At 36.8% G+C, this 15,401-nt stretch overlaps 1 protein-coding gene across 3 annotated transcripts in view; it reads right to left on the bottom strand.

The window, feature by feature from the left end:
* Positions 1–606: 606 nt before the first annotated feature.
* LOC126262468 (girdin) overlaps positions 607–15,401 on the bottom strand; it is a 242,450-nt gene continuing 227,655 nt past the window's right edge. For 2 of the 3 annotated variants that reach the window (XM_049959128.1, XM_049959129.1), the window contains 2 exons: positions 6,267–6,395; positions 607–1,879 (listed from right to left, as the gene is read on the bottom strand). In XM_049959128.1, the coding sequence (XP_049815085.1) occupies positions 1,808–1,879; positions 6,267–6,395 (201 nt within the window). In that variant the 3' untranslated portion in view covers positions 607–1,807. The remainder of the gene's footprint in view (positions 1,880–6,266; positions 6,396–15,401) is intronic. The other variant, XM_049959130.1, reaches the window with a different exon arrangement.

Below are 15,401 nucleotides of genomic sequence, written 5' to 3'. Positions count from 1 at the left end.
ATTCAATGAAATTGTTCTATCTAGATGGTTAAACATAGTTTTATGTTGTATTTGACATGGAATAGTTCCAGTTATGTTTTTCCTTAATAGGTGGAGATAAATCTCATCTTCCACACCACACACTACCTTAATAAAATTCAAAATAATTTAATGCAACTCGCAATTTTATGCACTTTATTACATAAAACTAGAGAATTAGTTTAATGTTGAAGAATGTTAAATTATCTGTAATGACAAGACATTGAGAGCTCAGAATGGAGGACACAGTTGTTACAACCGTAGATTTTCATACAGGAGTAGGCGACACATCTTTAAATTTATTATATTTCTGTCTGTAACATATAATAATAATAATAATTGTTTAGCAATATATGACCTACAGTGTAGAAGTGCATGATCTGATTTCTTATGAAAAATTATGATTCTGTTCAAACTGGAACGTAGTGCATACATGTACCCTTAAAGTTATCTGAACACTTATAAAATTCACAAATATTTATTAATATAATGAAAATATTGTATGAAATAAATAGAACATTTTCATGGAAGACATTATAAAATGATATAGTCTCTAGCTTAGAAAGCAAATATTTAGTATGCTATCAAATTACAGTGAGATTTTAAAAAGAATTCTTTGTATGAAATAAAAGCACTTTATTGCTGGAGATTTTACAATTGGTGGCAGCTAATACTTAGTACCTGGATTATATTTCTGAAATTTATGTACCTAAAAATTGACTGTTAAAAGTCAAACATGTTATGTAATTTTCTACAGAAAAGCTTTATATTTAACAAAAATATATATTTCAAATTTGTTTGTCATTTTTGCAGGCTATGTTCTCATACTTATAATTTTATTTTATTTTTAATGCAATGTTTTTCATTGTAAACCATGGTAAATTAAAATTGTAACAACATGGAAAGTAGGCACAACTTGTCATTTGTATAAAAGCCAGTGCAAGGTTGAGTGTGTGTTACGAATTCCATGAGATGGAAGTTGTAGTTGGAAAGGAAGTATGTCTTGTTATGGAGGTTGTGTGAAAAACTAAGAATGGAAAATTTACTAAATTTAACTGTAGAAATTTATTTAAAAAGTGATCTGTTACACATAATGTACACCAAGTGATTGAAATCACAAAAATAGCAAACACTATCAACAATTGCAGAGTGCATTGATTTGTCAAGATATGAATTAAAGTATGTTAATATCCTGCTGTTTAACTTTAATTGTATCACAAAAACTGTACCTACTTCCTGAATTAACTGCAATTACAGCTGAATGTTTTTATCAATTTTTATTAATATTTGGAGCAGGAGCATTAAACAACAGGACCATGAACCTAAATTAATAAAAATACAAGCAAAATGCCTTTCATTCTTCTGCCTGTTCCCACTTTTGTGTTCTATGCAGTGATGTGTATTATATACTGTACAACTTTCACTATCCCTTCCTTAATTCTTTTCAGAGTCTCAATTAGCCTAACTATAATTTTAGTTATCATATATACATAGATTCTTTGAATTACCTATTGTGATATTCACGTTCTTAGTTTAACAGCTTGAGTGCATATTAATATATTTACAACTACATTAATTCTGTTCTGTATTTGTAGAAAAATCCACTGCTATAGGATCATAAAATTAGCAGATTAGATTACGAACAAGAAATCTTGTTCTGAATAAGAACTGCATGGCAGAGAAGACAAGCAGGTATTAGTTAATGGTTTAAAACAGTTCCACAAGAAAAAATAAATAAAAATTATGGAAAAATTACAGGTTATTTTTTCATATTATGAAATTGTCACTTTTAAGGTAGTCTACTTTTTGTAGGTTTCCTGAAGAGGCTGAGACCTCTACCTCGTGGGGTGACTGGCACATTCTGAAACAAAAATATGATTCTTGTTTTCATCAAAACATTCATATCAGGTTTGATCAAACAATGGAAACCCCAGGTAAGAGTATCAACAATGTAGGAAAAGATAGATTGCTATTTACTGTAAAGACGACTATGTTGTGCCTGTCTGCAACTTAATGTATCATCCTTATGGTAAGCAGCAATCTGTTTTTTCCTACACTGTTAATATCGGATTTGTTTATCTGTGTTGGTAAAGTATCTTTCAAAGAGGGATGGTGGGAGAAGGGGCACAGGATCAGAAGATACTTTTCTTGTCATCTATGACATTTTACGTTATATAGTAATTGAACAGAAATTTAGCAAATGTGCAAAAATAAGAAGGGGCAGCACATAGTAGGGTTAAATGAGGCTGAAGTTTTACAATTACCAGAAATGAATACCTCGAAAATGGTACTATTTTACATAGTTTTCTGGCAAGTTGCACACAGTGAGAATGTTTCTTAGAGAAAGTCAAAATTACATTTAATATCATTCCTTGCTGATTGCATTACTGTTATAAGTTACAATGCAGAATTTTCTGCTTGCATAAAAGATTGAGCAAAAACTTTCTTCAATAAAATGGTTTTCTTACTGGCTCTGCCAAGTGAGAGATAGTGGTGGTGTGCAGACACGTACAGATACACACAGTATATACAGAGATCACTGCCATAAAAAGAGGAAAAATCCAGTAAGTTGCGCCATTTAATAACAACAAATAGTCATAGCAAGTATATTATTATCAGGAGCGTGTAACATCTGCCATTATCAGTTACTACCTGTGTATGTGTGTGTGTGTGTGTGTGTAAAGATGAAATGATGGGCATCTGCCATTACTAGGAACAACATTTATTTTATATAACCATGTCTTTATAAACTTTCAGGATTAATGTGTGTTTATGTTGAGTATGCTGCCTTTCTAATAGGTCAAGTACTGATAAACAGAAACCTATTTAGAATGTATCTGATCTATGAAAAGTTAAAATTAACTATACACCCAAAGAAACAGTATACTGTTCATGTTTCATATCATCATGTTGGGGTTTGGGGCCTAGCGATAAAGCATGTGCCTGGGAACAACGAGTTCACCGGATCACAGAAATTACAGTGTCTTTTATCTGTCAAGAGTTGTCAGGAATAGCATGTATCTCAGAGTCCATGTTGAACTGTGGGACCCTTTTCACTGATCTGGCACTTCCTTGTCTGACAACTGACACTGATGAATGTATTTGCTCGCGTTACCAAAGATACAAAAATTACACTGCGAAGGGTCTGTATGGAGGATGTTGCAGTGTTTCCCAACAAAAAGATGAAAAGTAGCCTTTGTCTGATTGGCACTGCGGGGGAGGGCAACAGGGTGCCTTCATCTGAGAGCATTCCTGGGCATTTATAGTACATCACAATTTGTCATCATAGCACTGTACACTGATTGTAGTTCCACACTATAGGAACTCTAAGAGCAGAGAGGCCCTGCAGCTCAAGGAACAGGTCAAATTGACCTTACTGGAAATTGTGTAAACAGCTTCAGACTTCTTTGCCGGGGGAGATATGGAATGCATCCACTGCTGGCTTTGCTATCATTTGCCCTCTGGCTGTCTGAACGCTGTCTGACAGAATAATCCTGTTGCATGATAACTCCCACCCCACACGACCACTTGGACGAATGCTACACTTCAGTGATTTCATTGGCAAACACTGCTACAGCCTCCGTACAGCCCAGATCTTTCACCATGGGATTTTTCACATCTTTGGTAACCTGTAGAAAGACATGCATGGATGTTTGTTTCAATTAGACAAGGAAGTGCAAAGAGTGGATGCAGTTATGGACCTCTAAGCAGCCAACTGCATTCTACGAATAAGAAATTGATCGTTTCATCTCCCAGTGAGGTAAATGTTTTAATGCATGTGGTGATTATTTTTGAATGGAATCATTCCATGCTCCTGCTGTGGCAGGTGTTTGGGTTCATCTGACTGCCTGTTATACATTAATTTCATTTCCTTAGAATTTGACTGATGAATCTCATTTTGGCATTGGTCTTATTCAGAACTATTGTACTTTAACTCTTGTACCACAAATCATTCCTGACAGGTATCCCTAGGTATTTTCCAGTCATGGCTGTTTCTATTGATTGATTTTCAATAGCATATTCAGAAAGTAATGGGTATTTTCATCTATTTATGCACAATTTTACATTTGCAGGTCTTGCTGCACTTTCTTGCAGTTTCTGACATTACATAAACAGCATTGTTTGGTAACAAGTATCATACTGCCAACAGATATATAAAATTAAAATAAAGTATCCAAGCTATCGGAATTATCAGTCCTTTCCTCAAGGAGGAAAGAGGGATGGATTGGAGAAGTTTAGAAAGGAAGGACAGGTCTGTCCGACACCAAAGTGAGTGCTCCATCTGTCGTAAGAATGAGAGGAGGCAAAAAGAATGGTTTGTTTAAACTTTTTTGATTAATAATAGAGACAACAGTTTCTACATTGTCAATTTCAGATGGCATATCTCACTTTGCGGAGGCATTTTGTATTGCACATCAGCTGTAACTGCTCACCCACATTCCATGAAATCAGAGCCAGGAAAAAGCCCTCCTTGTTCCAGAACACAGTTAAGTTTTTTGCCTAGAGTTTGGAGACTGCTTGAATTGTTTGGTCTTCGTGAAGTTGAAAGGTGCCACTTCATTGATAGTTGTTTTGATTCTATGTTGGATAAGATTGTTATGTCTCATCATTCTAGCACTTCGGGAAACAAATCTTCTCCATCTAGCTGATAACAGTTCCAAAATGCTCAGCCTCTAGACATTTTTTGCCCTTTGTGTTTGTAAGCATTGCACACAATTTGTGATACCCGAGTCAATACCAATCTTACTCGCAATTAACTATATCTGAGTGTTTCCTGTGATGAAGAAGTAAGCAGTTTTGCATCTAACTAAATTAAACCCGTCAGACAGAGCACCAACCATATCATAGTTTTTGACCTATTTGTCACACTATTTCATCAGTCTGGACGCTGGGCTTGCCTCTCTGCTTTTCACCATGCGCATTTGTATGGCCATCTTGACACCACTGTCTAGCATTTCACTCATTACAGTAGGTCCATAAACTAGGCACAACTTTTAACAAACCTGAGCTGCTGTGGATCCTTTTTCAAAAATCAGATTACAGCAAACAAACTTTGCAACTGATGATTTTCAAAGCCAGAGTTGGTTGCTTTCACCCACTGTCAAACATTTATTGAATCCAAAGAACTAATTTTGTAGCTCTGAGATAATTCATTATTTGGTACTACAACTGTGCTCCTTTGTCCTTACTTTTCAAATGGCCCACAAAATACCGCAGAACCTGAACATTCAGCTACCATGAACACATTAGAATGAAATCAGTTAATGAATAAAAATTCCAACAATGGCACAGTTTACACATCATCTTCATATTGAATTCAAAATGACCATTCAGACATGACCAATAAGTCTGGCCTAATTTAAAGCACTAAACAACAATAGAAGGTGCATGGATGCCCATTACCCCATAAGAGATTCTTAGTTTATTAAATGAAGAAATAAACGTACCCTCAAAGCCCAGGAAAAGGGATCTGAAAGTAAACAAGTTCTTGAGGAGGTGGAATAGAGGTGTGGATAAAATTACAATGTTCCTTAACTTAATACTGCATACTTGATTGTTATAGATCCTTCCTCCCAAAACAAATTAAATTAAAAAAAGAATGGAGTTTAGATTCATGTAACACTATCCTGTTCTGGAGATCTGTTATGTGCACAGACAGATTTCAGTTGTTATTTTGATATCTCAATGTATCACACAATTCGCAAAATCAGATTATTTCTTAACCATTTCAGTAGCATTGTAACTAACAGTTACACTGCAACTGTTCCATTGTGGTGAATGCTGAGTAGGTCTTTTACTTTGGCCATATGGTGCTAGCTTATTATAAACTGCTTTTCAGATGACTGTCATTTGTTAGAAATGCACATAATAATACTGCATTGTGCAAATCTTCATTTCTGGTTGGTTGACTGTGTAATATCCAAGAAATAAGAATCAGTTTGTACTACATATTTACAATTTTATTATTTGCCAGTTTGAAGAAGCGCTGCACACAATTTACATCATTTCTTACATTTCTTTGTATAAAATTTAAAATTGTATTAAAATGTAAATATTCTGAAATCTCTTATTCAGTAAAATAAATATCACAGAAGATTAATGCAGGAAAGGAACACCACTGGGCAGCAGGTTTTTTTTTTCTTTTTTTTTCAAAATGCAATTTAGCTTACTGAATGGAAAAAGAACAACATGCAGTAAAAAAATATAATTGACACAACAAATTTTTTTAGTTTCCAATTCTTGCTCACCTCATCTCGACGGGTGCTTTTAGTTGAGAACAGTGCTTTGATACGGCTTGGTGTATTTCCTTTACGGCTACTGGTAGACTCGTTAAATTCCTTCAGTATTGACCGAGGTGTTTGTGAAGCATCTGTGCCCTAAAAGAGAAATAACTTTTTAATTAAAATCAATATACCTGTGCCTTAGATTGAGTGTAACATCTTTCATGAACTGATAAGTGATGTATCCAAAATAAACAAAATATGAAGAGAAAAATCTGAAGATGCAATCCACATCATTAAAAACTAAACTGACCTCAAATGGTAATGGCAGCTCGAAAGACATCCTCAACTTCTGCAGCTTTAAGACAACATTCAAAATAATATGTTTATGTATCTAATATAAAAGATCTTCTATGGAGCCAATATGGAAGAGGACCTGCTATGGCAGAAACCGGGCACATCACTTGGAGACAAGAAAGATTAGTTTAAGGTCCGATCAACAATAAGGTCAACATTCAGAGCACAAGCTCTGGCAAGATATTTGTGTTTACCCCAATGACATCAGAATATAAGTTTCAGAAAGTGGTCTGTGAATAACAGTTCGAGAGAGACTCCACTACATATATGTCCCTTACCAATGAAAATGTCACAGTTGAATAAAAAGGAAGAAAAATGTGGGAGTTTATCACAAACCTAGAGCAATGGGCATGGGTGTATGTACAAGTGTGGGAGTGCATGTGAGCATCTGTGTGAATTCCCACTCATCTGTACGTTTCCCAGATTTGAGTGTTTACATGCTCCCATACAGGTAATGAGTATGCAGGATTGCAGTCATGTGAGAAAGATTGAATAAGGAAACTGAGCCTAAATTTTGATAAATAAGGACATATTCCCTCATAATTCTGTGTCTTCTCAGCAGACTGATTTCAGTGTGACTGCATACAATGACTGCTCGAGCAAAACACAATTAGTAAACATATATATTGCAGTTTTAGTCCTGCTGGAATGTGGGAAGTCACAACAGCAGCTTCAAAACAAAGAGCCATCTCAGCCTATCCATGGTATGTAAGACCATGCACTTGCAGCTTTCTGTATCAGTATGGTGGATAGTCTTAATTGCCGATGAATGGGTAAGGAGTGGGCAAGCATACAATACTTTGTCACAATTCATATTCCACAACAAAACAGCCACAGCCTCTGTATCTTATTCACTATGCAGGTAATCTCAACTAATCTGCTGTGTCTTCTGTGAATAACTTTATTACCGAAAGGCTACTTCTCTCAAACTATTTCCTCTTTTCAGATGAAGGAATTTCTGTTTCTGAAAGTGATACTTATTTTTATCTATGATTATGTCTGTTATCAAACTGAAGGTACAAATGGTTTTTATGTTTAACTGATTTTATTCTCATTGTAACAGAGTTCAATGTCGCACCATTTGGTTTCTTGATAAAAATTTTATTTACTGTTTTCTCAACTGATGTTGCCAAGTTCTAGAGTGACCGCACAGTTTTAATTATATGCAGCATTTTAGGAGGAGAGGAAGCACCTTCTGCTGTCATCATGCTAAATACTTCATTATATATATCCAGGAAGACTGTGGCTCTCAGTTTAACAACAAATTGGTCTTCAAGTCTACTTTATCTTCTGCATCTGTTGCCTCGCTTCATTCATATACACCACTGGTTACATAAAACAATGCAACTGTTATACATTTTTTTTTAATAAGAAGTCCTATTATGCATCAAGATAGTAAGAGAACGGGATGATGAAATTTTGTAGGTCTCAACAGAATGGCATTGTTCAAGCACAAGGAAATATCGATACTAGACAGTCACTAGGTGTGAACATTGTCACATTTAGTCAGTCACCAAGAGTGTGACAACAACACTTGTGTGTGTGTGTGTGTGTGTGTGTGTGTGTGTGTGTGTGTGTGTGTGTGTGTGTGTGTGTGTGTGTAACAGAAGATCACTGGCAACTCTTAAAGAGCAGAACCAATTTCATCATGATAAATTGTGCGAAAAAAGTGTAACCTCTCTTCAATGCCAAACACTCCACCTGGCTCTTGTGTATGAGATCGTACCAGTACTGATCAGAGACTTATCGCCTTACAAGATGATCACTGGCCTGTAGCCACCACGGATGATAGATGCCAGCCTCCAGTACCAGCTGCCACTGATGGGTAGTACAGGGATCTACCAACACCTTTTCCAGCTTGGAGCACAAACTGCTCTAAATTCCAGCACTGCTTGGGTCGGACAGGCCACAATCAGCATTCAACATGACCTCAAGGTATCTGATATTGTGGTCCATATGATGGGACAACATGGGCTGTGACTTAATAGAGACAAAATACTCCCAAAATGGCACATAGACAACACATATGCATCATGGTCATCACCATCTCTGAGCAGCTTCTGGCAGGGTGCACCTTACACATCACGGGCAGCAGTCTGCCTACTACAAGTCACTGGCCTGAACACAGGGCTGATGCAGTAAGATACGGCAGCCTGAGCCAGCCAATGGATTCAGCAGATTCATTGCCAGCTTGCTAAGCCACCAGCTGCCACTGAAAACATAACGACAAAATGTACTCAGAGAAATAAACGAAGTAATAATCTAATCCTGTTTCATTGGCATCTGATGATGCCACACAGGTTGCTTAGCCTTCATCCTGACTGACCGTATGGGTTTCCAGCCTATGTGTGGGGTACTCCTTACAGTCCCATGAATTTATAAAATTTATTTGCAGAAGGAATAGATAGGATACATCCTAAGCTGACAAGGAATACTTAATGTGGCAGAGAGAAGTGTAGGGGATAACATTTATATAGGAAGAGTAAGTTTTATGTGTACTGAACTGTTATTTTGGGTTTCAGTCCAAAGACTGTTTTGGGATAACACTCTGCACTAGTCTATCCCGCGCAACCTTCCTTACCTCTGAGTAATAACTGCAACTTATTTTAACTAGCTTCTTTACTGTTGTTAATCTATGGTCTCTACAATTTTTACCCCCATACTTCCCTCCATTACGAAGCCTTAATGTCCTATTCAACCAGTCACCTTTTAGTAAAGTTATACACTGATGAACCAAAACATTGTGACCACTGCCCACCGTGAGGTAGAATGCATCTTGGTGGTGCAGCGGACACATGACACATTAAGGAAGAATGCAAGTGGAAGAGAGATGACTGCTCAGTCATTATAGTGAAGATACGGGCTGCTAATGCAGAGATCCACTGATGTAAGTGGTTTTCACAAAGGGCACACACTTGTGGCGCTGCAGCTGGATACAAGAATCTCTGAAACGGTAAAGCTGGTTGCCTATTGGCGTACTATTATCGTGATTACCTATGGAAAGTGGCAAAGGATGGTGAAGTAACAAAGACAAGCATGACTCATCATGAAACAGAGGTCAGAGACGATCCCCCTTGTGTAATCCATGACAGGCAGCAAGCTGTGGCAGATCTGACGACAGCAGAGCACAATGCTGAGACAGACACGAGTGTGTCAGAGCACACCATTCAAAGGCCTATGCTGGACATGGAGCTCCACATCACACAGACACCCTACACATTACTATGTTGACCCAACAACATTGTGCACAGTGGGCACCGCATGACTGAGTTTTCACCTCAGATTGATAGAAGTGTGTCACCTGTCAAATGAATCATTTCTTGTTACAGCAGGTCAACGGTTGGGTCCTTACATACCATTATCCACGTGAATGGCTCCACAAAACATGCACCACGCCACAGATGCAGGCCAGTCAGTGCAGAATTATGTTATGATGTGCACTGAGTAGGGCTTCCATGGGATCTGTGGTGGTAACCGAAGGCATCAAGACAGCAGTGAACTATGTGAACATTATTGCGGACCACCTGCTTTTAGTTTCCACCTAAGGTGATGACATCTTCCAGCAGGATAAGTGTCCATGTTGCCAGTCAGAATTGTGCTATAGTGATTTGAGGGGCAATATAGTGAACTCAAACTGATGTATTGGCCGGCAAATAAGCCTGATCTGTAACACCTGGAACATGTATCGGGTGCCAACTATGTGCCTGTAAACCATCCTATCATTTGCAGGAATTGCTTGACCTGTGCATAGACATGTGGTGCCACATACTCCTGGAATCCTCTCAAGGACTTCTAGAAGCCATGCCAAGCAGAATATCTGTTGCACTGTGTTTGGAAAGTGAAACAATACATTATTAAACAGATGGTCACAATGTTTTGGCTCATCAGTGTAATACACATTTGATTTCTCCCTACCTGAATTCAGTTCTTCTTCATTAGTTATCCAATCTCATAATCTAATCTTCAGTATTTTTCTGAAAGACCACATTTCAAATGCTTCTTTTCCTTTCTGAACTGTTTACCTCCTATTTTTCACTGCCACAAAAGGCTAAAATAAAGATAAAATATGTTCAATAGAGACTTCATTACATTTTAATTTATATTTAATGTTCACATATTTCTCTTTCTCAGAAAATAGTTTTTTGTTATTACCAGTCTGCATTTCATATCCTCTTTACCTCTCCCACTGGTAGTTTATTTTGCTGCCCAAGTAGCAAAAGTCATCTACTATTTTCCGCATCTCATTTCCTAATCGAATCCACCCAGCTTCATCTAATTTAATTCAAATATGCTCCATTACCATTGTTTTACTTTTGTTGATTTTCATATTTTCAAAAGACTGTCTGTTCTATTCAACTGCTCTTCCTAGCACTCTCCCATCTAACAGAATCACAATGTTATTGACAAACTGCTTAATTTTTATTTATTCTTCCTGAACTTTAATTTCCTTTCCAAATTTTTCTCTGGCTTGCTTTACTGCTTGCTAAGTGTACAGATTAAATAACATTGGAGATAAGCTATAGCCAAGCCTCACTTCCTTGTCAACAACTGCTTCCCCTTAAGGCCCTTTGCCTCTATCATGGTTTGTGTAGAAGTTGTAGATAACCTTTTACTCCTTGTCTAATGTCCCTGGTAACTGCTGAATTTCTAAGAGTATTCCATTCAACATCATCAAGAGCTTTTTCTAAACTTACAAATGGTAAAAAGTAGGTTTACCTTTTCCCAACCAATCTTCCAATGCAAGTCCTAAGGACAGTATTACCTCATACGTTTCCACATTTTTCCATATCTGTAACTGATCTTCCCTCAAGTCAGTTTCTTCTCATAGTTCTATGGAACTGATGTGTTAGTATTCTGCAACGTTACTTATTGAACTGATGGCTCAACAATACGCATGCCTTAGTGCGATTGTAACATTCATCTTTACGTAGGAGGATATTTTGCTGCCCCATGTATCCCACATAGTAGGTGGAATAATTTTGTCACGGTTGGTTTTCCCAAGAATCTCAATAATGCTGAATGGATTCCTCTACCCAAGGTGTTTCTTTCAATTCAGGCCTTTCAGTGCTGTCATCTCATGGCATTTTCTTAACGTTGTCTTCAAATGTTTTCTTTTGCATAGCCTTCCTACATATTCTGCATTTCACGCTTTCCTCCTCTTGACATTTAAGTTCTTGACGATTTCATATAACTGCTTCTCTTTTTTGCCAATTATTTAATTTTCCAACTTTTTCTATTGACATGCGTGCTACACAGCTTTCTATTTCTCATCCAGCCATTCCTTGCATTCAATGTCTATCAAATTATTAAAAAAGCTGTGTTACTTTATGTTTTCTTTATTTGCTGTGTTTTTAATTCATCAACCACCTTTTTTCATTATACTTACACCAAGTGCTAATGATGATCAAATTTTGACCTTTGTAAAATTCTACCAAGTAGCTTCCACTTTCATACCTCCCCCCAGTCCATATTATCCTCTTAGTTTTCCGTCACATCCTTTTTCTAGAATCTAATTTTAGTTCCTCATCAAAGTTAAATTTTCAGCTTCCTGAAAGTACTAAGAAAATTTCTTCTATCTCCGCACACAGTTTTCCCAATCTCTTCATCTTCAAAGCTAATTGGCATAGTTAGTTATTTTCATGTTCTCTAGATCATAACTGCAATGTCTATGACGCGGAATGAGCGAGTTTGTCAGTTATACAATTATATTACCCTTTCTCTGCAAAAAATATGACAACATGCTGAGCATTGTTTTTTATGGCTGAACACAATACTACTTTTTGTGGCACACCAAGGCTAAGTGATGCATAGCGTAAGTAATTTCTGCTTCTAGTAATTTATTTATTGATGTTACAGTTGATTTCAAACAGATTGTTGACAGCAAGAATCATAAGGAATAAATATACTGTGAGCATTCTCTAATGATATTGGTGTGCTGAAGAGGGCCTCAAAACATTGCATATGTGAGGAACAGGATTTTAGCACTTTTCTTGTGGTATATTAAGTCCAAAAGAGTTTTTGTTTTTGAGTGAGTTAAAACAAATTAAAATTCTTAATTTATCTGGCAGAGTATAGAGTACTAGTGATTTCCCTACATATGTGGTACTGCTTCTTACATATATTCTATCACCTCATCTGCTGAGCTGTCCATACCAATCTTCAGAGCTACTTCAAGGAAGTGATTACAGTGAAACCCTACTTTTACACTTTTCATAGGACATATACGGTGTAAAATGAGGGAAATAACATTTTAAGCTGTAAAAGTTACACACAGGATACCCCCCTTGCACTTTGTGTATGATATATGTACATAACAGGCATCAAAATACCTGTAAGGGACTTGTTTATTATATAATGAAGGTTTATTATCTAATAAAAACCGCTGATGTAACTGGAACTGATAACTGTCTGGGAAGTAGGGACGTTTCACTCAATTTCCTATGCCATAATCTATGTTTTTTAAAGCTAGCAGCTGCCATTCTTATTTAAATAATGGAATACTGCACTAGTTATGTTTTTTTCATGCCTAGCACGACACATTTTGAGAATCTTTTCCTCGTTGTCAGTGCAAATACGTACATAAGAATTTTGTGTGGTGTTTGAATATGTGTTATTCTGAGTCTCTTGCACTGTGGGTGTCTTTTTGAGATTATCAGGTAGTGTGCCGTGTTTAAACTAAAAACATTTGAGCAACGCAAAGTGAATGACTGTGTCAACTAGCACTCCAAGTGGCTATATGCTGAAACACGCTAAATATGGTTGGACAAAGGTGTCATGATGATCACAACAATCACAAAACTGTGTTTGCGCAGTAGAGACAGTTTGGAAAGGGTTGTGATTGGTCATGATACCAGGTGTCAAGAAACTTAACCACGTGGTATTTGTAAACACTACTGGATGTCCAACATCATGCCAGTGTCATTTTTTCCTTCACAAGCATTTTTTTCTAATGTGTTAACCGTCAGAAAATGATAAAAATGTTGATGCAAAATTGGGTGCAAATTAACAGTGTGGGCATAGGAAACACGAAGGGACCAATATAAAATGTTTTAAACAGCAGGAAAACGTTAATTCTGGAAACATAAAAGCGGGTTTAACTGTATTAAACACATTGGCTTTCTGAGTGCTACTACATATGTTAGTAATGCTGTTGTGGATCATGGTTTTGTGTTTGTAATATCTATGATACTCTATTAACTATGCTGTTCATAGAAGTTAGCCACATTCTAACTGTCCTGTTTACTAACCTACGGAGTGTGATCAAAAAGTAACAAGAATTTTTCAATTTTGCGTGCTTCATACAACTTATTTTCAATTTTTTTTTCTTTGTTGGTACACATGTTCCTGATGTATCTGACTAGATCAGAGAGGTTTCTACGTCAGCATATCCTTTGGCTCATGCCAAGCAATTTTTGCCGATGTTTTGGGCATTAAACATGCAGTAGCAAAGTCTGTTCCAAAATTGTTGAATTTCGGCCAAAAACAACATCGTAGACATTGCTCACAAATTGCTTATGAAGTTGACAACGATCCAGAACATTTAAAGGTTATAACAGATGACGAAACATAGGTATGATATTGAAAACAAGGTTCAATTGTGACAATGGAAACCGCCTGTAGAGCCAAGACTGAAAGAAAATTTGCCAAGTTCCATCACATACTAAGGTTAATCTTACTGTTTTCTTAGACTATAGGGGGATAGTGTGTATTAAGTTCCTGCCTTATGGTTGTATGGTTAATAAGGAATGCTACTTGTAAGATATGCACTGTTTGTGTGAAGCGACTGGAAGAAAACAACCAGAATTGTAGCAAAACCGCTCATGGAAATAGCATCACGATAATGCTCCCAAAACAAAAAGAACCATTATGATGTCTCAGCCACCACGTTTGCTGAAGATGGCCCTTTGCAACTTCGTTCTATTCCTGAGGCTGAAAACCATAAAGGGTGTTTTTTTGCCAACAGTGATGAGGTAAAAACAGAATCACTGAAGGAGCTGATCATCATAAAGAAAAGAGTTCCAGAATTGCTTCAAAGATTGGAAAAAGCACTGGACAAGAGGGGAATTACTTTGAAGGGAACCAAGTTGATATATAAATAAAAGATTATTAAAGAAAATAAAAAATTGCCATTACTTTTTGATCACGCCTCATTTTTGACAATACCCCCATTTTCTTTGGTGTTGTTTAACTTCAATTTGCCTGACTATCGGATATCATGTTCTTCCAAACACCATTCTTAATTAATTCTGTTGATATTTGTCACCAATCATTCATTTCTCTTTTCAATTTTCTATCCTAACTGCATAAGTAGGGTCTCTAACATACTACACTACGAACCCTAAAATACCTGATTGCATTTCCTGCCCACATATCTAAATGCAGTACTGTTTTACCCACTATGTGGTCATTTGCCATATATTGGTGTTTCTTGTCCCTGGGAAATATAATGGCTTAGAGTTTTTCCTTGCTTGCAACGATGCTGCAGTACCAATATAAGGAGGACATATTAGCAGATAGGTTGATTATTCAAAACTTTTTCACCTGCAACTACTGAAAAAACCTGCTGCATTCATCAGAAACTGTATGCAAATCTGGACTCTCCACACCCTTCCAATGTGGTTGCACCTACAGTATGACCATGTGTGTCTGACATGCAAGCCAACCCACCACAGAAAGGACCATCGTTCATGGGACTAAGAGGACCTCTGATAAACCTAAAGTTAAGAACAGTGTTTTGTTGGATGTACAAAAGGGCTTCATTACATCAACTTTGTACAAATATTTACAGGAAAACCCTAATATTGG

The sequence above is a fragment of the Schistocerca nitens genome, chromosome 6 (genome assembly GCF_023898315.1).
Source record: "Schistocerca nitens isolate TAMUIC-IGC-003100 chromosome 6, iqSchNite1.1, whole genome shotgun sequence".
Classification (NCBI taxonomy): domain Eukaryota; kingdom Metazoa; phylum Arthropoda; class Insecta; order Orthoptera; family Acrididae; genus Schistocerca; species Schistocerca nitens.
The sequence above is the reverse complement of the archived record's forward strand: the minus strand, read 5'-3'. Positions and strand labels throughout refer to the sequence as shown.